The 21859-nt window shown below is 28.5% G+C and overlaps 2 protein-coding genes across 2 annotated transcripts in view; both read left to right on the forward strand.

Annotated features, from left to right (window-relative positions):
- The window catches only part of LOC121119673 (pyridoxal 5'-phosphate synthase subunit SNZERR), a 25119-nt gene extending 5603 nt beyond the window's left edge, over window positions 1-19516 (forward strand). The window contains exons 4-7 of the mRNA XM_040714408.2: window positions 5463-5583; window positions 12709-12855; window positions 18779-18961; window positions 19040-19516. Of these exons, the coding sequence (XP_040570342.1) occupies window positions 5463-5583; window positions 12709-12855; window positions 18779-18961; window positions 19040-19287 (699 nt within the window). The 3' untranslated portion in view covers window positions 19288-19516. The remainder of the gene's footprint in view (window positions 1-5462; window positions 5584-12708; window positions 12856-18778; window positions 18962-19039) is intronic.
- On the forward strand, window positions 14766-18029 carry LOC121119672 (cilia- and flagella-associated protein 58-like). Its single transcript, XM_040714407.2, is given in 3 exon segments — window positions 14766-17094; window positions 17097-17719; window positions 17785-18029. Coding segments are annotated over 3 exon segments (2502 nt in total). The 5' UTR covers window positions 14766-15315; the 3' UTR covers window positions 17885-18029.
- Window positions 19517-21859: the final 2343 nt, after the last annotated feature.

Below are 21859 nucleotides of genomic sequence, written 5' to 3' on the forward strand. Positions count from 1 at the left end.
AAGAGAATGTATTTCTAAAAACTTACCATTTTCAAACCTCAACAACACTTGCAATTATATTTTTGAAGCACAAAAATGACTAACGTGACATATTCTATGACACGAACAAAAACAATTTAAATTATAAAAGCTCTTCTTTTTGATTGAGAGGGTGATCAAGGTTCGAAGATTCTAATATGTAAAATTAATTAAAATAAATTCCTGTGTAGTTATAACATACACACATAATAGATGTAATAATCAACCTTAAGAGATTTGAAGTGAAAATAAATCTGATCATTTGAGTAACCGAAGTATTTTGTTATGTTATATGTCTGTTCTTCTTTAAATGAAAAATGATATTACAATCTTATGTATCACTTTAGAAAAATAACTTAAATGAAACTTTTGAAATTTAACAACATAAATTGAGATTACAAACTTCTGAAATTCAGCAACATAACTTTAAAATTGAAAATTCTTAATCTCTTTACATGTAGAGAATATCGGTCAAAAAAGTCATTTCCAGAAGACTATAGAGATAAAAAAATGCCATTTGAAGACTGAAAATCTTCAAAATAAATTTTCCAAACTTGGACACCTCGATACACACGCTAAAATAATATTTCGAAGAAATTGACCTTGTGTATGACCTATGACCTTGCAGATGAACTTAACACTATACATTATAATTTAAATGTTAAACAACTGATGCTTTAAGTATAAAAAGGGTTTAATGATCACGAAATTTGGAAGTTCCTTCTCATTACATTGAAAATACATTAGAAAAATATGTATGTTTGGGTAAAAAAGTAATTTTTTGGGTAGGATTTTTTTTTTCGACGGAGCTTAATTTTTTTTTTTAGAATGCTTAAAAGATGCTCTTCCATCCGAAAAGTGTGGTTAATATTGAATTTGATTTTAATGCCTCCCGACCCCAGTAAGACAGCTGCAACTATCATTGGCTATGTTAACAATCTACTAATAAGTAAAGAATGCTAAACCCAATTCTAGTAGTTCATTCCAAATTGCAATTAGTTTTTCTCGTAGAACTCCGATTTCTCATTTGAAGTTAAATAAGTATGTTTACACTTATAAAAAAGTTGTGAGTCATTGTTTGAGTAAGAAACAAAACTATTGAGATTAAATGCATATTACAAAATTTAATGACAATTTATAATTCTAGTTGCTATGTAATTCATAACTATTGTTTTGTTATGAATAAATATATCAATTTCGTTTGTTCTCGTGATTTGACTCTTATATGATTGAAAGTACCTGACGTAGTTCCAACTGTTATTTTGTTTTCTTTCTATAACTTTAACTCCGTCTCAACACTTTTTTAACTCTAATAATAATAAAAAAATGAGATGAGGAGTCCAAAATATACAGGAGCCATTTGAGTAAAAAAATGGCCAATATTGGTACTAAAAGTATCAAAGGCCCTGAAGTAAATTATACAAGAGTAAAAACACATTTACATATCGTTACACAGTACTTTGTGCCGATTAGCTTAAGTGGCTCTCGATAGACTACTTAAAGTTAATTATAATCCTATATATTTTTTGTACAATATTTGAATTGATATAAAAAACTCTCCTTCAATTTAACTTTTTGTAAGCTGTGTTCTACGAGTAGAGTAGATGCTACTATCAATTAAATATATTGTTTATATATACAGGGTGTGCAAGTTATATGTGTTGCGAAACCTAATTTTGTCCTTAACCTAATTATTAGATTAAAAAAAACCGAATTCTGAAAACTTGTAAGATTCTGATTTTTTTAAATACAATTATCTCCAGTCTAAATTACAGCCTCTATACGATGCCAAATGTGCTAGCAGGCCTTCACCCCTTGTTCCTGGAATTCCTTCTTGATCCGACTCATACGTTTGCCTTTAGTGTTGCAGCATGTTCGGTTGGTTTGTCGTTCGATTGCAATCCAAACACAAAAAACAACAACGTCAGATTCATATTTCTCGAGTTTGAGAGCAAAAGTCCGCAAGATAGAGTCGTCAAAATAGTTTTTGGAGCCATTGTATATCTTTTTTTTTATGGATGTGGCCGGGAGCCAAATGCAAGGCATCCCATTTGGAGCCACGTCTGGTCAGGGTCCTACCTTGGTGTTTAGCACGTTTAGTTATGCATCAGTGTTGACCCTGATGCCATGGCGGAACACAGGAAGAACCATAAATACTTTTGATCTTAACCTACATAGCTTTGCCTCAAAATCCCCCTTAAAGGTCTCAAATTCCCTCCTGACCTTACCAAAGAACGTCTCACCGAGTCCAAGAGTTCGAGCAATTGTTATGTTGTCGCAAGGAGGGCTTAGTGCCTTTTCCAAGTATTTGCAACAAAAAATTTGTTAATTGATTACATTTTTTCCAACTCATTCAGGTTTGGACAAGCTATCTAACATAAAAAAATTAACTATCTATGCGCCCATGTTGGCTCAAGAAAGCGTGCTAAAGTGGGGGATGGATATTTTGCACACCCTGTATATGTATATTTTGAATCATTATACATCAATTTTGAGCCCCTTAAGGATCTTCTTGTTTTAAGTGAAGGGAAATGAGAAGAAGAGTCATAAATTCATCTCACATATTATATAAACAAATATAAAAAAAGAAATTTATATTCATTTTATTTTTGTAAAAAGGGGGATTTTTTATTTGAAATCAAATACATTCATATACATATACACATATCACATATATCTTTTCAAAGAAATAAGAGATTTAATTTTCCTCGTCTTCCTCACTTATTCTTTTCCATTTTAAACCCCTACTTTTAAACACATTTTGGAAAGATAAATTGTTTTTAATATTGATGCACATTTTAAGGGATTTTTTTTTACTTGTTTTAATGTTTTTTTATGGACAAGTCTTATTTATACGTACATATTATATAAGTATGTGCACTTTATCTTCTTTTTTCCATAATGAATCTAGTTATTTATTTTTTATGGGAAGTTTACATGAAGAATAAATGAATATTATCCAAAATACCATATTCAACATCAATAAACATATATATATATTCGTAAAAATCTTTAGATATGAGCTGTCTTGTAATTTTATTTACAAACTTTTATACAAATGAATACTACTTATAAATATTAGAGAGATCCTTGTTTTTCTTTCAAAGACACGGGATTTTGGACGACATTTAAACAAAAATGATTCAAATTAGTTTTATTGAAATAAAAAAAATATGCTGAAACTTTTAAATATCAATTTCAAATTTGCATTGATTTATGCCAGGGGTTGCTTGATTCTTTTAATATTGCATTATTTCTAAAATGTAAATAAATAAAAAGTTTGTGAAAACGTCACTACATTTATTGTAACTCGCAACCTTTTCTACAATTTTTTTTAGGAATCGTTCACGCCATAACAAAAACAAATATAAAGGCCCTCAATTAACATTCAGAACACTGATTGAGGGAAAATCAGCAGAAAAATTGACAGATGGCAACAAAATAAAATATAAATTTTTGTGTTAGAGAGGTAACACCGGATGAAATAAGAAGTGTCACAATTATATCATAGTCAGAAAGAAGTATTCTTCAAGAAATGCATTCAATGTAAATTTATCAAATGGAACAAATGAGATAATGCTGAATAAAGTATTATAATATTAAACCTCTGCCCATAAATGAATACAAATTAAAAATCGATATTTAAGAGCTTAAGAAAATAATTTTTCAAGACAAAACTAATTTAAATAACATTTGTTCAAATTACATCCAAAATCCCGTGGCTCACAAGTAAATAACCTTTAAAGAAATTAAGGACCCCCTAAAGTATTTATGTTTCTTTGTATTTAACATACATAAATTGATTCAATTTTATCAAAACCCATTTTAAATGCACATATATATAAATATTCATATATAGGCAAATAAATAATTAATCCATTTGTGAAAGCATTTTTAATGGGTAAAACACACTTTTGTTTTACTTTAACTAGTTTACAATAAAAACATACTTTACTGAATTAATTTTCTATTTTAAAATAATTATTTTACAAATAACAGTCTTAAAATGATTTCTCAACCTTTTCTTATAAATGAAAAAAAAAAAATATTCCAAATTATATGACAACTATCCCATCACACCAATTTCCCTCACTGTTGATCTATTGTAGGTATAAATTATAGTAGAGATTTAAAAAAATGTAAATTTGTCTTTACTAAAATTATTACCTTAAAATCTATAGCAATTAAATATTTTGAGATATGTGATGTAGTCCAAGAGTGGTAATATATAGCCACAAAGTCGTATTAGCCACAATTGATGCTCACTGCAATCCATTCATGATGTTTTAAAACTTTTTATTAAATGAAGAAATGATACTTTTTAACTCAATTTAATTAAAAAATATATATTTTTTTAAGTAACTAATCGTAGCAATTTGTATGTACTTGAAATCGAAACTTTCGAGATCTAATGACTTTGTTATATCTTTAAAAACAACTATCGGCTTCATGGGTTACCAAAAAATATTTGAGCTCCTCCGATTAACGTTCAGATAGCTAATAAAGTAGAGCTTTCAACAGCTGACAAAGAATTAAATATGAGTTAAAGATGTTGATGTGATGATACTATTTACAGTACTACATACATCTATAGAAAGTTTTCATTATATTTCTTAGATTTATATATGAGACTTGAATGTAAAATTTATTCAAAACAAACGAAAAATCAATATAAAACAAAAACTATTTATTTAATAGCCATGATAAAACTAATAAATTAAATCAATACAAACAGGCAAATATTTACATTTGGATGTTCGGATAAGACTTGAATAATTGTAAAAATAAACATTTTTGCAATATCAAATCAGGGTTTTTTGTTCAATTCATACACTATATTCCTATTTCACAAAATTAGTATAGTTTACTTTTTATAAATATATATCCATAACTCTACTTTCTTTTACATAAAAAAGAATTTGCAGAAATATATGAATTGCCCAGAGTGGGATACATAATTTTGTAAAGCGAATTGAAAACTTGTTTCACCAAAAATGTTTAGAATTTTTTTTAGTAAATTTACGGATATGACTCTAAATAAACAACAAAATTGAGGATTCAAAATGTAATGAAGTGAAAGAATAACATAAAAATAATAATATAACCATCGCAGATATTGATTTTAGTGTTATTAAATAAAAGACAGTTTGGCGGCTATAGTTGTAATCAGATTATATTTTTATTCAAAGAAATTAAGTAAATATATGTGTTTGCTACATAGTTAATTTAAAATAAATAACTAGAATTCTTAATCCATGGGAATTATTCCTCGCAATAAAAATAGATTATAGTAATTAATGTATTAAAATTAAATCTTTTTAAACTGAAAACATTTGTGCGGAAATATATTTAGAATTTTAAAAATAAATAATGTTTATTTGTATTAACAATAATTACTTTATAAGCATATTAATAATTCAAACATATTACTTTAATCTCAATAGTTAATCAAGGAGATTCAGGCTGCAGTCACCATCCCTGTTTTCGCCAAAGTACGAATTGGACACTTTGTTGAAGCACAAATTCTGGAAGCCCTCAAGGTTGATATGATTGACGAATCAGAAGGTAAGCTTAGCAGTATACAAGAAGGAAACTAAAATCAGAATAAATATTTATATAAAAAACCGTCAACATAAAACAGATTATTTTCTCTCAAAGGATTCTGGAATACTTAGATAATTACATATTTTCCATTTATATTAAGAAATTATTCGGATTAATAATAATTAATATTACATTTTCTAGTAGAAAGCAAGAATTCCTTCATTTGGGACACACAACCGCTTTCGTACGGCCCTTAACTTACACTGTGTTACGAAAAATTATTATTAGTTTTTCCTTTTTTATTATCATTTCTAAATATTTGTTTACATGATAAAATTAGAACATTACATATTTTTTCAAAGAAATTAAGATTTAGCATAAAATTAAAATGCAAATAATATTACATACTTATAAATGACTTTGGAGCTCTAACAGTTATTACAAATACTAATGCCCCCTTCCCCTTACCCATATGCATAACTATACACTTCTATTATATGAATGTATAGGCATATTATGAACGAACTCATTAACAAAACAAAAATAGTAGTTTACCTTAATATACAGGGTTCGAAAGAAAAACGTGGACTGAATGTCTGATTTTAGAAAAATGTCAATAATTTTATTTTTTGATAATTAATTTAATTTTTTTTGAATATAACATATGTTTTTTCAAGTACAATGACGTTATACGAAGTTTAAACAGTGATAAGGCGGCTCAATCTTGATCCTCCCGGTCTCTTATAGGTATTAAGTATTTGTTCCAGAACTTAATGTGTACTTTTGAGATTTCTTTGAAAAAAATATTATTAAAAACATTAATCGGTCTAGAAAAATCACTTAATATCGAAACAAAAAAATAAAATTATTTTCTGGACAGAGTACTAGATATTTTTAATTTATATATATTTAAAGCTTAAAGTCGTATGTACTAGAACTTGAAATGTGTATCCTTTATTGTACTAAACAGTTATTTCATAGTAAACAATGTTTTTCACAAAATATTGTTCTATTAAATTTTGTTATTAACTGTATAAATCACTTTGGGTAGATAGAACATTTACAGAAGACATAATTACAAGAGAAGTTGAAAGATCCGATGGGCTGAAAAGTCCAGGCTCCAAAAATAGATTAAGCTATTTTTTTTAATTCACCTGATTTTCAGTTAGTGCCAACCTTTAAAAAAACACGTCCAAATTTCATTACAATATGTTCTTTAATTTGTAAGTGATTATTCTAAATGCAACACTTTTCAAAGCAATGGGTCAAAAAAAAAAATATGTTGTTAATTTTGAACTGCTTCTTCATGTGGGAAAATAGTGTTCAAGCTAAGCAATGGCATGAAAAGTCAATACTAATTTTTTTAAATTATAAGATTAATTTAAAAAAAGACCATTTTGAACAAAAAAAAAAAAAAAAACGACGTGTTTTCTTTATTAAGCCCGAGACTTTTCAGTCCATGTTTTATGTATGTAAATACATAAAAGGGTTTTTTTTCTTTTTAAACGCATTGGGTGAAATTTTCATAATATTTTTGTAAAAAATAAGTTAATTTGCTTTAGTTATAACTCAAAATTTTCCACTCTTCAATTAGTACTCGAGTTTTAAGAAGTAAACAATAAATAAAAAACATAAACTCGGCTACGATACCTACAATGAAAGTATTTACTCGTAACTTGTCACAATTATGATCCCCTCCTCTTTCTTTTTTGAGCACATTGTAGCATGTTCATCTTCAAAACATAATTATTTTTATTCGGATTTAAAAAGTTTTGCATTCACACCATAAAGAAATCTGCTTAATCTGAGTGGTTTTCTGTATCTAATAGGAATCTTATCATTACGTATTAGAGTTGGGAAAAAACATTTTTTTAAATGACAAATTTTCAATAATTCTCTGAAAATATAAAGTTATGACTGACGAGTTTGTAAGGGGCAAAAAGTGTTATGTATGAGCTATATGACAAGTAACGAGTATTACTTGCAAAATTCAACTCGCGGGACATCCCAAGTATGGTCAACTATGTCAGCAAAATGGCATTCCTTTCGATATATTAGGAAATCTGTGACGTCGATAAATATCTGACTTACATCACGGCGTTACCTCACTAAAACAAAAAAAAAACCTTTGTATTTTGCTTTAAGATATTGATTCCTTCGTTTCACATGATATGTCATGGCTATTTCGTAATTTATTCTTTTTGATAAATAAACCAAGCAATAAGTTATTAATGATAAACTTATACTCCATTTCCAATTTCTTGTTGATCCCTTGTAGTCGTTGTATACTTATATATTGTATATACATATATTGACCATTTTATCATTTATATGAAAACATTTTGGCTATAATCTACAATTATAAATGTATAGCTACGCTTATATTAAAATATTACTATGCAAATTTATAATACAATATCTAATAAAATAATATGTAGAATTATAATATTGCGAATAACATATGATATGTACAATTCATATTAAAAATTGTGTAAAGACGTGACAGCTTCTTTGAAACTTTAAATATTTTTCATTTCAAAATGAAGAGGTTTTTGTGACCACCAATGTTGATAGGAGGGTAGGAAATTCAAATAAAAATAATAATCAAAGTAATTTTTTTATGCTACATTGCCGGAAAATTACAAAAGACAATCATTTTTGTTACATTTTCTCTCTTATAGAAAAACGAGATAAAAAGTCACAAAAATTCACCATTTATAAATTGAAAATTGTTAAAGTTTGTAGAATAAAACATGTAGAATTCTTTAAAAAACTGTTCATTCTGAGGTTCAAAATTTGAGATTACTTGTGCTAAAATTTGCAAATTCACCTTCATAAGATCAAATATATTTTCGTTCTCCTCGAATATTTGATTCAATTACACACAATCCTCCTCGAAATGATCTTAACATAACAACAGTAATATTGGGGGTGTTCATATCTACATTTTATGATGTCTTATCTCGCATCAAACTTTACCTTAGCCCCCTATAACCCATTTTTCATTTTATTTTAACAAACAAACACTGAGGGAAGATAAATTCTTGTTTCAAATTGCGTCTAGGCGAGACAACTTTCAAGGTTAATTATTTATACATTAAATATTAATAACAATAAAGTTGTTAACATTCCCTGTCAACTTTTATAACATGTTCGTATGTGATGTATGTTCATTTTTCATACAAGGGAAGCTTTTAATATTACTAACGAATGATGAATTAAAAAAATGGAAAAAGTTTTTTCCCTTTTTTATCCGTAAAAAAATTTGAAGGCTATTTCCATTTCAGAAAAAAAACAGTAAATTTCAATTTAAGGTGTATAAGAAGTTTTTTAGAGCCGATCCATATTTGAAATTAGGAAATACCATTATAAATATAATTTAGCATTATATCTATATGAAAATGAGAAAATTCCTCAGAGAATGCTCCATTTATTTATTTAAAAAAAAGCTACAGTCTGTCACACCACCTTGCAGATAATATATATATATTAGTTTGCTTTTGCCCTATTCATTAATAATTATGAATTGTTTCTTTTTAAGAGTCTTTAAGCTTCCCAAATTCATTTTTTTAAGATTATTTTTCTTTTAAATATATAAATATATTTTTTTAAGTAAGGAGAACAATATATTTCCTTTGATTATGGCCTTTTATATAAGAAATTAAATGAATATCCCTCTTCATTTAGAAAATTGACTTAATGGGGTTATCAAAGAACACTTTACATACAAATTTCCTTTCGTAGCTTTTGAGTAATCCTTATAAACTAGGAGTGTTCTGAAGCAAAATTTTCCATTGTTTTTTTTTTGGGTATAAAAGAGTTGAAGGTGGCATTTAGAGGGCATCATATATTTATTAAAATGTTCATATCTTTTTCACGGTAAATTAATATAATTCATTAGTCAAGGGATTAATTTCCATAAAGTTTTAATTAACTTGTCTTCTAAATATAATTATACCTCCGATTATTTAAATATAACTTTTTATTTGATATAATAACGACGTTAATCAGGAGAGACGTATTTAGTTTATTAGTTTATTTAAAACTAGCAGGAGTACGGAAAATATTGACTTTTATTTCAAATTAAAGGACCAAATACTTTTTACAAGTAATTTTAATGTAAAAAGCTTTAAGAACATTTGGTAGATTTTAATAAAAATTTCAGTGGGAAACGCAGTAAAGACAATTCCATTCATTTGAATATTTTGATAATTTTTTCCTTATTTTCTAGTTATAATAAAATGGATGCTGTAAAAACAACTAAAAATGGTATATAAAAGTAAAAATAAGTACATAGGTACATATAATACCATAATTGAATATTAGAGCCCTTCTTAAATTAAGGTTTAAGGAAACCCATCTAAGTAAATTAGTGGGAAATGAAAAGAAAAGGTTTTTCATGTTATGGTTATTTTTCTTGTTAATAAAGAAAGGCAATTTAATTTTGACAGACTTACATACACGAGTAAGAAAATGAAGGAGAAGAAAAGGAAACAATGTACATAAGAGAGATACCCATAAAAGAATGAAGAAAAGTAGGAATAACGTGAGTGAAACGTGAATATATCCCAAGGGAAATCCTTTACTCAAGCATTAGATAGATATAAAGTAGTGAATGATATGAGGGAGTCACATAAATAAGTAAATGAAGGGAAAATAAATTGTGAATAAATGGAATTAATTCGTGTCAAAAAGAGACATGGAAGAAGTATGGAGTAAGACAGAGTGTTTTGACAAGGGATTAAGGGAGGAGAGGTGTCGTATTGTCTCAACTTACATTACCAAAAATGAGTAGGAATACTTTAAAAAAGTGTAACAAATTACATACATTCAATTTTGACACGTCATTCTTTTTATTCTTTAATGCTTCTACTTTTTTGTCGAGATTTTGCCTTAACTAAAAACTGTACATTGTAGGTACATGTTAACAAAAGATCAAAAAAATCATAATTCTTTATGTAATAACTATTATTTAATTTAAGATGAAAAATACAATAATCACAAAATTATCTTACCTGGTTGCATATAAACGGAGTAATTGCAATTTGTCTAGGCAATGAGTATTTGTTTTCTTATTCTATTTGAACACTAAATGGTGTTTCGAATTTGAAAACATTGTCATACTAAACATAACAACGCATACTTATCGATAATAAGTAATTTATCTTGCACTTGAAATTATGACCATTAACACTCAGTAAGGTATGGTAAAATTTTGCCACTTAATAGATAAAAGACCTCAGATATATTTAAATAATCCTCAGATCACATCGGGGACAAGAATTTGAAAACGGAATATTAATGACGAAATAATGTAGTTATAACTCAAAAAGTTTATTTATTAATGTATGTATGTAGTTGGGATCTATAAGTATAGGATATGTTATACTTTAACACTAAATCTATCAAAACTTTTTCAAAATTAATAAACTAATTGTATTCAAATGAATGATAAGCAATGCATTAAATAATTGTATTCAAATGAATAGTAGTGGGCCCTCTACATTTTTAACTCGCCTATACATTGTATTTCTTGTCAGCTGTCGATTTTTCTACTTTCTCCCTGCTCTGAATGTTGATTGATTGAGTTAGAAGTAGTCCCTTTTAATCTGTAACATTTCACAACAATTAATAAATAATCATTCTATAGTTGAGAAGAATTGGCTAACAGCAAACTGAGTTTCTGGCTTTTTATCGGTTTCTTTTCTAGAAAAAGTTGCGTGATACAATAAAGTAACGACGTGGCACGGATATCTATGAATAGAACGTTTTAGTTGACGTCAAATATTCCATCATGATTGAAGACGACACCATCTTGGTATAGGTTAAGCTTGAAGGAGGGACAGGGCCGAAATTCCGTCACCCTTAAATTTTTTTATATGATTTTGTATATTTTATTTTCTTTGTATGCAAACAACTACAGTTTACACCCTAGAAGAAATTTCAAAATCTTGGCTCTCATAGTATTGATTTAAACTCTACGTATGCATCTGTGGGGTCATAGTTGATACTTTTATTGAATACAGCTTGATACCCAAAAATAATAGGGATTTTTTGACGGGTAATTGCTCATGAAATGATTAGATTGTTACAACACATTTTGTTTATGATGGATTAGGAACGACAACAGAACTAACTATATTATCAGAAAATATTCGATCCTTGAAAATATAATAGTTAATTAATGGGCTACATAATGTAAAAGGATGTAAAAACATATTTTTAATGGATATACTCGTATATAATAAAGCCAGACATTGGACAGAGAGATTATATAGGCAATATATTTATTTGTTAATCCCATTTTGCGATACAAATACACGTCACAGCTAACTCCCCATTTCCTCAAATTCAAAAAATAGAAGGGTTTTGTTTTTATTGAATTTTATCGTTTTGGACAAAAATTTCTTAAAACTACAGCTGTTCACAAAAAAAATCAAAAATCCATAGCTGTTCATTGAAACTAATTTTTTAGGAATAAAATATGAAAAATTAGATATTTTAAAAAAAATAATCAGATATAAATTTGTTTGGTAAAAAATTTCATAAAACCATAGCTATTCACAAAAAATTACAAATTTACACCTTTTTTTCGAGTAAAAATTTTTCATCCTCACCTAAAAATTAGTATTAAAAAGCAAAAATTATTATTATCATTTGGGGGGAGGGGACAGTACCTCCAGCACCCTCCCTGAGGACGCCCCTGTAGTGACATGTTCTTTATTTCATTTAATACTAGGAAGAAATACTCCAAATACCGGAAAAAAATAAATATTACCTCATTTGGGGTATTTACCCCTTGTTCCCCAACCACTGGCTTATAATCTAAAGATTGTCGACGTCAACAATGCTAAAAGTAACATCAAATTGATCTTTATATAGAAAGTATCTAAAATTGCAAAGGAACCAAATGAGATTATAGACATACCTAGGCATGTATAAGAACCTGATCGATTTATCAATAATATAATCGACAAGGATTGTAGATCGTGACTGATAATTTCCTTCTAAAAAATAAATTAACGTTCAAAACACTATGATAAGTTTTAAGAGTAGCAAGTTGACAATATAATATAAAGTTTTGATACTTTAGCTTCATAATAACACTTGCTTATAAATCCACTAAATGCTTATAATTTTTTTCAGTGCTTACACCAGCAGATGATCAGCATCACATCGACAAAACTGGATTTAAAGTTCCATTTGTTTGTGGAGCAAGGAACCTTGGAGAGGCTCTACGTCGTATTGCTGAAGGTGCTGCCATGATTCGCACTAAGGGAGAGGCTGGAACAGGTACATATTTATTTTAGATTAAATATTTTTTTTATAAAGGATCTTTTCTATAATCAATTATATCTAAATATTTTATGAGAGGCTAAACAAAAAATAAAGTAGTTGTTTTATAATAATGAGAAATGCAATACATTTTATTGCATTTTGTAAATTTTTTTTCATTCCATCAGATAACAATAATAATTTGCCTTCAAGAAATATAATTATTATTGAGGGAAAAACAATATTCTAGAGTTATTACTCTACCAAAAAGTATTTAAATATTGTTGTATAAAATAAAAACTTTTTAATGAGCCCTATTTTATCTGATTGAGAATGTGAATCGGCTTTATTAGTAGCTTGGATTATTGAGTTAAAAAATTTGTATAAAATATATTTTATACAAATTTTTTAAATAAAAATTAAATCTTGATTTTTCATCATTTGTTCCTTTTTTCTGGCATTTGAGAAATCTATTTAGTTCCACTTTCTTTATATATTTCTAAAGTATTACAATTGACAAAGTTATGTACAGAAAATTTTATTATGTGTATCTGTGTTATAAGCAAACGAGTGTTTTTCACGTATTGTAAGGATTATGGAAGTCCACCATAGTTAGTTTTTTTTAATAAGGAAATGTAAATAACTATATTAAAACCCATGCTATGCTTTTGATACGTTAGTGAAATCACTCTTTTAAAAGCTTTTCTCATACATTATGCTAGTGATGTCCCACTCGTACATTGGTACTCGAGCTTTATGAAGTAAATAAAAAAAGACACAAAAAACTAGACTAATGTGTTACTCGGCAAAACCTCGTAACCTGTCAAAACCTGGACCGCGTCGAAACTTGGGATTCTCTGTTTTTCTTTTTCAGCCATTAATATATGTAAATATTTCAAGACTGACTTCCTTTCTCTCTTAAATTCAAAATTAAATTTATGTTTTCCTTAAGGCAACATTATGTTGACCATTGTGATTTTTTATTCTAAATCCAGTTTTTTTAAAAGTAATCTTTCCTTGAATGTTTTAAGTGTTGCGGGAGTACTCGACATTGTTTGGAATTACGCAGTTTATTAAGCACACACTTAAAATTAATTTTCGTACCAATAGGCATAAATAAAAATTGTATGTATCAATATAGATTAAATTCATGAGGGAGGGACCGTTATTAAACATTTATTTTTTTGTATAAATCTGATTTTCACTCTACTAGCTACAAATTCGTTTGGTGTATCCCTTGAAATTTAACATTAAACATAATCCCCATTCCTCTTGCAGTATTTCAGGATGAGGGATGAGGATTCACTTTGTAACTATCATTATCTTTTTGTCTAAAAAGAAGTTACATCTTGAAATGAATTCATTAGTAAAATTTTGATATATATTCGTATTTGATAAAAAATCATAATAAATTGAACATTAAAATTGGAATGATGGAGCAAGTAATGCTGTAGTTGATGATCTATGTGACTCTAACAGTCCTATTTATCTTTTCGAATTTCTAGTTGAACCACAAAATTTGGGAAATTATCAACCTACCAGGGTTTAATTGAAATTATGGAAATAATTCCTCTCCATCTAACCATAATCTATCCAGTTAGAAAGCTAGCATTGCTTATAATTTTTTTACGAGATCTAAGAAGAGTATAATATAATGATTCACAGGCTATGTAGCAAAAATATAAAAAAATAATGTGTCAGCAGCACAACCTTAATCAAACCCCACATGAAAAACCTCCATGAAGTCGTATTAAATGATTTTGTCAATAATAATACTTAAAAAATATCTGTCCATAATTATTTACATAACTTTTTATCGAGCAAGAAGTGTTCTAGTGAGTAAAGAGTATTCAAGTAATGAGCATTAAGGCGACTAACGAGTATTCAACCGAGTTACGTGTATAGCTCGTAATTCCTCGAGGTTTTTTTAGAAGCTCGAAAATACTCATGCAGTAAAATTTAGTTTGTGGCACATCACTACATTATACTCTCTGAATTACTTATATCAATTTGATTCACCGGCAAAATGTGAAATTGCAATATTGAAAATATATGTTGTACTTATTTGCTTTTGCTACAATAAACATCGCAAAAAAGTAAGTTATTGCATAGGAATTATGGTCTAATAATCAATATATGTCATGTAAATACAAACGAATATTATAGAAAAAAGTGTTACTGATGCTTGTAAAGTATTTATACTACTTAAATCAAAAGTAGCCTATTTTTAAATGTGTATAATGTTCGTATGTGAATAAAATACAGATCCTATGGAAAAGTTAGATATGAAAAGAAAATAAATAAATGGATAATTTGATGGAAGGACGAAAAGGAAAGTACTCCAAAAAGCTGCACGTTATGTTACTGCTTACAGTAACAAAAAAAACTATTTAATCAATAGGATTCAATCCAACATTTTCTTCTTAGTTCCTTCTTCCTTACAAAAGGTGTATTTACTTGCTATCCTCACTAAGCAAAATGTCTGAGAATGAAAATAATCTTGGGGAAGATTTATTACAAGATGCAGATCCTGATAGCTTTAGCTGTATATCTGAAACTGAAGATATATCTGGAGCAACATCCCTTGGAAACGACGATGATGCTGCCTATCTTGCTCTTTGTTCGGAAATTCGTGAAGTTTTGGCTGAACTTGCTCAAGACAAGGCCATGGATGCCTTCCGTGGAGAGTATGAGAAGCTCTTTAATGCACTTGAGAAATCTCATTGTCGAGAAAAAAGACTTGGAACAAAGTGTCAGGAGCTTCAGTCGGAAATAGCGAGTCAAGCTGCAAAAGTAGATGCAATAAATGATAAATCTTTGGAAGATAAAGAAAACATTGCGAGTTTAAAGAAGGAGATAGACAAAGCATGGAAGATAGTGGATATTACGCAAGAACGAGAGGAAAGGGCACGAGAAACAATTGAAGCTCTCAATACTGAGATACAGAACCTCTCCAAAACAGTTGAGGAGAAGACCCTTGGAGCTGAAGATACTAATGTAAATGAATTGAGGAAACTTCGAGACGAGCTTATTGCACAAAAGGATTCGCTCTCCAATGAAGTATCAAAGTTAAAGGAGAGAGTTAAACAACTAACAGAGGAGAATGAGACTCTTGGAATAGATAAAGAATCTTTGGAAACAAGTATTCATCAGCTAAAAGATGACTTATCATCTAGAACTAATGAGATGAATAGAGAAATTCGAAGGAAGGAAAGAACAGAAAGAGAGGTTAAGACTTTAAAAGTAGATGTTGAGAGGAAACGGAATGAAATAAAGCTAGTAGAAGAGACAAATAATCAGATGAAAGAACATATATCTCAATTTGAAAAGAGTTTATCAGATCAAAAATTAATTAATTCTGAGGCAGAAAAAAGTGTCGAGTCCCTTAAAGAAAGATTGAATACTCTTCAACGTTCCTTTGAGACACAATCTAGTACAATATCCCAATTAGAACAAGAAAATATTAGTAAATGTGGCGAGCTTAGTAATAAGGAAGAGATCATTAATAGAATGAAATCAGAGAAATCTGTTCTTGGAAAAAATTTAGAAGAGTTTAAAAAGAGTAAGGAGGCAAATGATAAAGTGATTAAAGAGGCCCAGGATGAAAAGAATCAACTCAAAGAGGAAACGAAGAAAGCAATGACTTCTATCAATGAAATAAAACGGCAACTAATCGTTGAGAAAAAAAGAGGAGAAAAATTGAAATCCGAAATAACTACAAAAGATCTTGAAACAAAGCGAAATGATGAGGTATTGGTCCGTTTAAAACGAGAAATAAAAAACAAAATACGAGAATTGACTGACTTAAAGAGACAAATAGCTGAAATGGAAAGGATATCAGATAAGCAGAATTGTTTTGTTATGAAAGTGGAAGAAGAAAGAGATAGACAGATCTTAGAGTCTTCTTCCCTAACTAAAAAAATCGAGAGTCTAATGGACAACTTGAGAGATTCTGAAGGGACTTCCTACAACTATCAAAAAAGAATATCCTCCATAGAATCCACGTTAAACCAACAACAAACTATTTATCAAGCAGTAAGAAATGATCGTATAGCTTTAAACCGCTCACTTGCAGAGTCTAAAGACGAAAACTCAGATTTGAAAACAAAATTAAGAGTTTTAAATCATCAGTTTGATCAATTAAAAGAAGAGATCACAGTGAAAGAAAAAAACTTAGCTAAGGAGACTCATGAAAGGATTCGAATATCAAAGGCAATGAATCAAATGAACATAGAGCTTAATAATAAAAAAATAACATAAAACAATCCAATGATGAATTGAGTGTGGCAAACAAAAAATACAAAATGTTGGAAGAAAGATATTCTCAACTTGAACATACTTCAAAAGATGAATCTAAGAAACTTGAACGATCAATTACAGAGAAGAACATGTTAGACGAACAATTGGGAAAGCGCAATGAAGAAGTTACTACCTTGAAGAAGAAGGTGGGTCTTCAGGAAAACATATTAGCTCGTGGAGAGTCCATGTATCGCGAGAGAGAGGAGGATATTCGTATATTAAAGGGAGAGATTCAGAGATTGTATCGGGAAGCTGAATATCTAAATAAGGGAAATGCAATCGTTAACGAATTAAGAAAGGAAGTTCTGCAGTTACAACGAGATTTGTTAAGGGAGAAATGTAAGGTAAAAACACTAGAAACGGAGTTGGAAAACCCAATAAATGTTCATAGATGGAGACGATTAGAAGGTATTGATCCACCTAATTTAGAGCTTGTTCAAAAGACGCATGCATTGCAAAAAAAAACTAATTCAGAGGCAAGAACAGTTGATAGAGAAGGATTTGATAATCAAAGAAAAGGAACAACTATATCAGGATGCTCAAATTACAATAGCAAGGCAGCCAGATCCGGATCTGATCGAAGGTATATTTAATATTAATATTTACGCACAACATAGCATAATTTCTAACTTTCAACTTGTATCATAGATGTTCAAAGAGTCAAGTCAAATCTCCGAAGGAAAACAGATTTTGTGAAGCAATTAATGACAGAGCTAAATATGTACATCACCAAAGACGAGGAGCATAAAAAGAAATTGGAACAGGTCATGGATAGTTTGCACATGGAGAAGATGAAATATTTAGAACTCAATAAAAAGTTTATAAAACTAAAGGATAAATTATTAGTGAACGAAAATGAAAAAAGTATCTCTTCTTTTAGTGGAAATAGATTTGTTTCCACTCAAGATTGGACGACTTCTACAAATGGAGATAGAAAGTTGAAAATTGTACATTCAAAGTTTGTTGGGGGAGGATTTGACTTATCCTCAACATTTTGAATCTACCTACATCGAAGCAATTAATGTGACTGCTATAATATGTAGATATATGAATATTTAGGAGTAGTAATTTGCTAATTTACGTAATTATGTCTGTATTTTTATCATTAACAGATAAGTTAAAATGAAGTCTATGCATTTCTGTAAATTATTTTTTTAAATTTGTAATTTCCAAGCTCATTTTTCATTGAATAATTTTACACATTACAAAGATTTTGTGTGTCTCCTTTCCTTTCTTTCAGTTTCTTTGCAAAGAAAGTATAAAGAGGCCTTGCAAATAAGAGCAGAGCGCAAAACGAATGCAATAAGTGACAATTTACTTATCAGATGTACAAACTCCTTCCTTTTTTTATATAAAAGTACTTCAATACTAAATTACAAATGAACAGTTTCCTTATATCTTAAAAATGATGTTAATCAATCAGAGATCTAATTTTATCTCAAATGCACTTCATTCTTTGATTAAATAATAAGTGATTTATAGGTGAATGAATGGAATATGAAGGGATCAACTGTATGTACATTTCCTTGCAAGTCTCAATTCATTTTATAATGCCATAACTAATAAAAAACTTCACATATTTTTTATATATATTTTTCAAATATTCAATTTATATTATATGATTTTTATATATTTCCTACAGGCAATGTCATTAATGCAGTTCATCATGCTCGATGCATTAACAAAGAAATTCGAGCTGCACAATTCATGGATGGATCAGAGTTATTCTCATATGCAAAATCCCTTGGTGTCCCCATTGATTTGTTGCGTGAAACTGCTAAACTAGGACGACTTCCCGTTGTTAATTTTGCTGCTGGCGGTCTTGGTAAGTACATACAATATGGAGTAAAGGTTTTGTGGTGTATATATATTGTTCCGTTTAATAAATTATTTTATATTTTAGCTACACCAGCCGATGCTTCCTTGCTCATGCAATTGGGAGTGGATGGATGTTTTGTTGGATCTGGAATATTTAAAAGTAATAACCCAAAGAAACGTGCACATGCCATGGTACAGGCTGTTACACACTATAAAGATCCTCTAAAACTAGCTGAAATTAGTGAGGACCTTGGAGAAGCTATGGTAGGGATCAACTGTGAAGAGATCACAATCAAATGGGAAGAGCGAGAGAGCATGATGAAGAAAGCATAATAACGAACTTTCTTAACGATTTTGCACTAATTCTTATGACTTTTCGTATCGATTATTAGTATTGTAATGGATTTATAAATTTACAAATAATAATTGTCATTGAATTTTAAAATGGATTCTAATTAATCAAAATATGGTATTAATTGCTTCATACCTATATTATACTTAATGTGCACCAAATTATAAATTATAAGTAAAATTTCACCATTAATAAATAGTTTAAGCCAAACATGTAGTATGTTTATTGATTTTTATCTGAATACGGAATCCATTATATAGAAGATTTAGCAATCTCATATTTTTCATCTACTTAGTTCCATTAAATAATTTGTATCTTACATGTATTTATAATAGGGATAAAGATACATTTTAAGTAAGTAAGAAAGATGAAACACATATCAAGTATATATTCTCATTATAAAAACTATAGGACTAAAATGTAATTTATAAATTATAAAAAAAAAAAGAGATTGTACACTCCTCATACTCTAGAATTGCTGTGGGGAAAGTAAAAAAATATTTTATTGAGAATTTGAGTTTTCAATTATACATTTATGATTTATCAATAGTTATTATAATAATTAATAGTGGAATAATAAATTTATAAGGGTACTTGCAACTTGGCTTGGACTTAGCTCCATATTTAGAAGACAATATGACAATAAAACCTAAGACTTGACTTGACTTGGACTCTCTATAATTTCTTGTATTGAAATGATAATCTTTGGAGGCTATGGATTAAGGATATCTGTAGAAATGATTATATGCCTACTAAAATTCAAGTATGGGTTCATTACATTTTTGAAAAAGGACTTCGAAGAGGACTTATCGGATAAAAAATCTAGCCGTTCTAAAAGTCATGGCCTATTAAAAAGAAGGAAATAAAAAAAAGTATAATTTCATTAATATTTATACCCGAAACACAATCTTAAATCTTGTGAAAGTTAGAAAACACATTGGTCATCTTCTGAAGCATTGTCCAGTAAATCCAATCAACTCAACAGTTTATCAAATTTTCAATTTCACTGTTTTACCCCTCTTTATAGTCCTTTTTTCAAACAAATAAATGTCATCTGCATGTACTTAAGCAATAAAAAGTATTGACAAAATATTTATCCTTTAAATTTAATATACATACAAAAATATCAAATTATTCAGTGCAAGTAATTTGTACACTTGAATAATTTTGGACTCATATACATGAGTGTTAGAAGATAAGTGGTGTCAGGATCATATTGATATATATTGAACAATAAAGTATCAATATTTAACTTCATCATATAGATGTCATGGGTATCGATGATAAAAACGAATCAATCATTAAATGGATATGATATTTATTTGTAAGCATCCAGTTTGTATTATATTTATAGCATCAATAAATCTGACAAATAATCTAATGAATGACTAATAGATATTCATAGAACAAATTTTGATTATTATTTCTTTTTTAGCAACTGCTTATTTCTTACTATGCCAACAAATGATTTGCACTTCTTATACCAGTCTGCATTAACTGTTCTATAACAAAGATTTTATCCTTAAATAAATTATTATAGTTTAGCTTTATGAGTATAACATTAAAGTACTGATAACTTGCGGCAAATTTTTTCTCATACTTTTAGATTTGAACCAATGTTATAAATTTTTTATTAAGGATTTAGGTCCTAACTGTAATGTACTCTGAACTTGACCCTTAATCTAAATAAACCGTATTTTTATGTATCTTTGATATCGTTTTATAATTTTTGATCAGATAAATTATCCTTTTTACCTAGTGTGGGTTAGAAGTAATCTTAACGAGGTCCAAGTCGTCTAGTGTGTTTCTATAATTGATTCGTTAGATGGAATAAGAACTTTCCTGATAGTTATTCCTAGTCAATCTCTGCACTCTAGAAAATACTTTGTTCTTGGTTATTGGGGATCATCACAAAATAATTATTTAATTATATTTCATTTCATCAGTTCCGGATGTAATCCCTCCATAATTTTACGTTTATTTATTTTTATAATTTGTAAAAATAAGGAAAATATAAATATAAAAAACGGAACAATATATATTTGTAACACACGAAACCTTTCTATTTTAAATATAATCTATAGTATGACAAAATTATTATATTTTGTATTAATAAAATATATATTGGATATAGTATTTCTTATTTACGATTAAGAAGAACAAAAATATAAACATTTAAGGTAATATTGACCGAGGGTTTTTCTATATACAGTTCTTATTTGCTGTTCAAAATAATTTTGAAGGAATATTTTATCTTATTTAGTAAAATTATAATAGTTTAATATTGTTCAGTTTGCTCTAATCGTTAATTTATTGAAATTCGTTTAGTTCATTAAATTGTTCACTTTACTTGGATTAATTGTTCACCTTTTAAACCCCTTTTCGTTTTGTTTTGACCAATTTTTAGAAAAATAAAACACAATCATAGGAAATCAACAAATTTTCAACATATATTAATGGATCTACATGGAGATGAATTTTAGGTGATTATGTAGCGAATCTTGAATATACTCTCAATCAGTGAGTAGACCAATTAGGACAAAAACCTAAAAA

Source organism: Lepeophtheirus salmonis, chromosome 6 (genome assembly GCF_016086655.4).
Source record: "Lepeophtheirus salmonis chromosome 6, UVic_Lsal_1.4, whole genome shotgun sequence".
NCBI classification, from domain to species: Eukaryota; Metazoa; Arthropoda; class Copepoda; order Siphonostomatoida; family Caligidae; genus Lepeophtheirus; species Lepeophtheirus salmonis.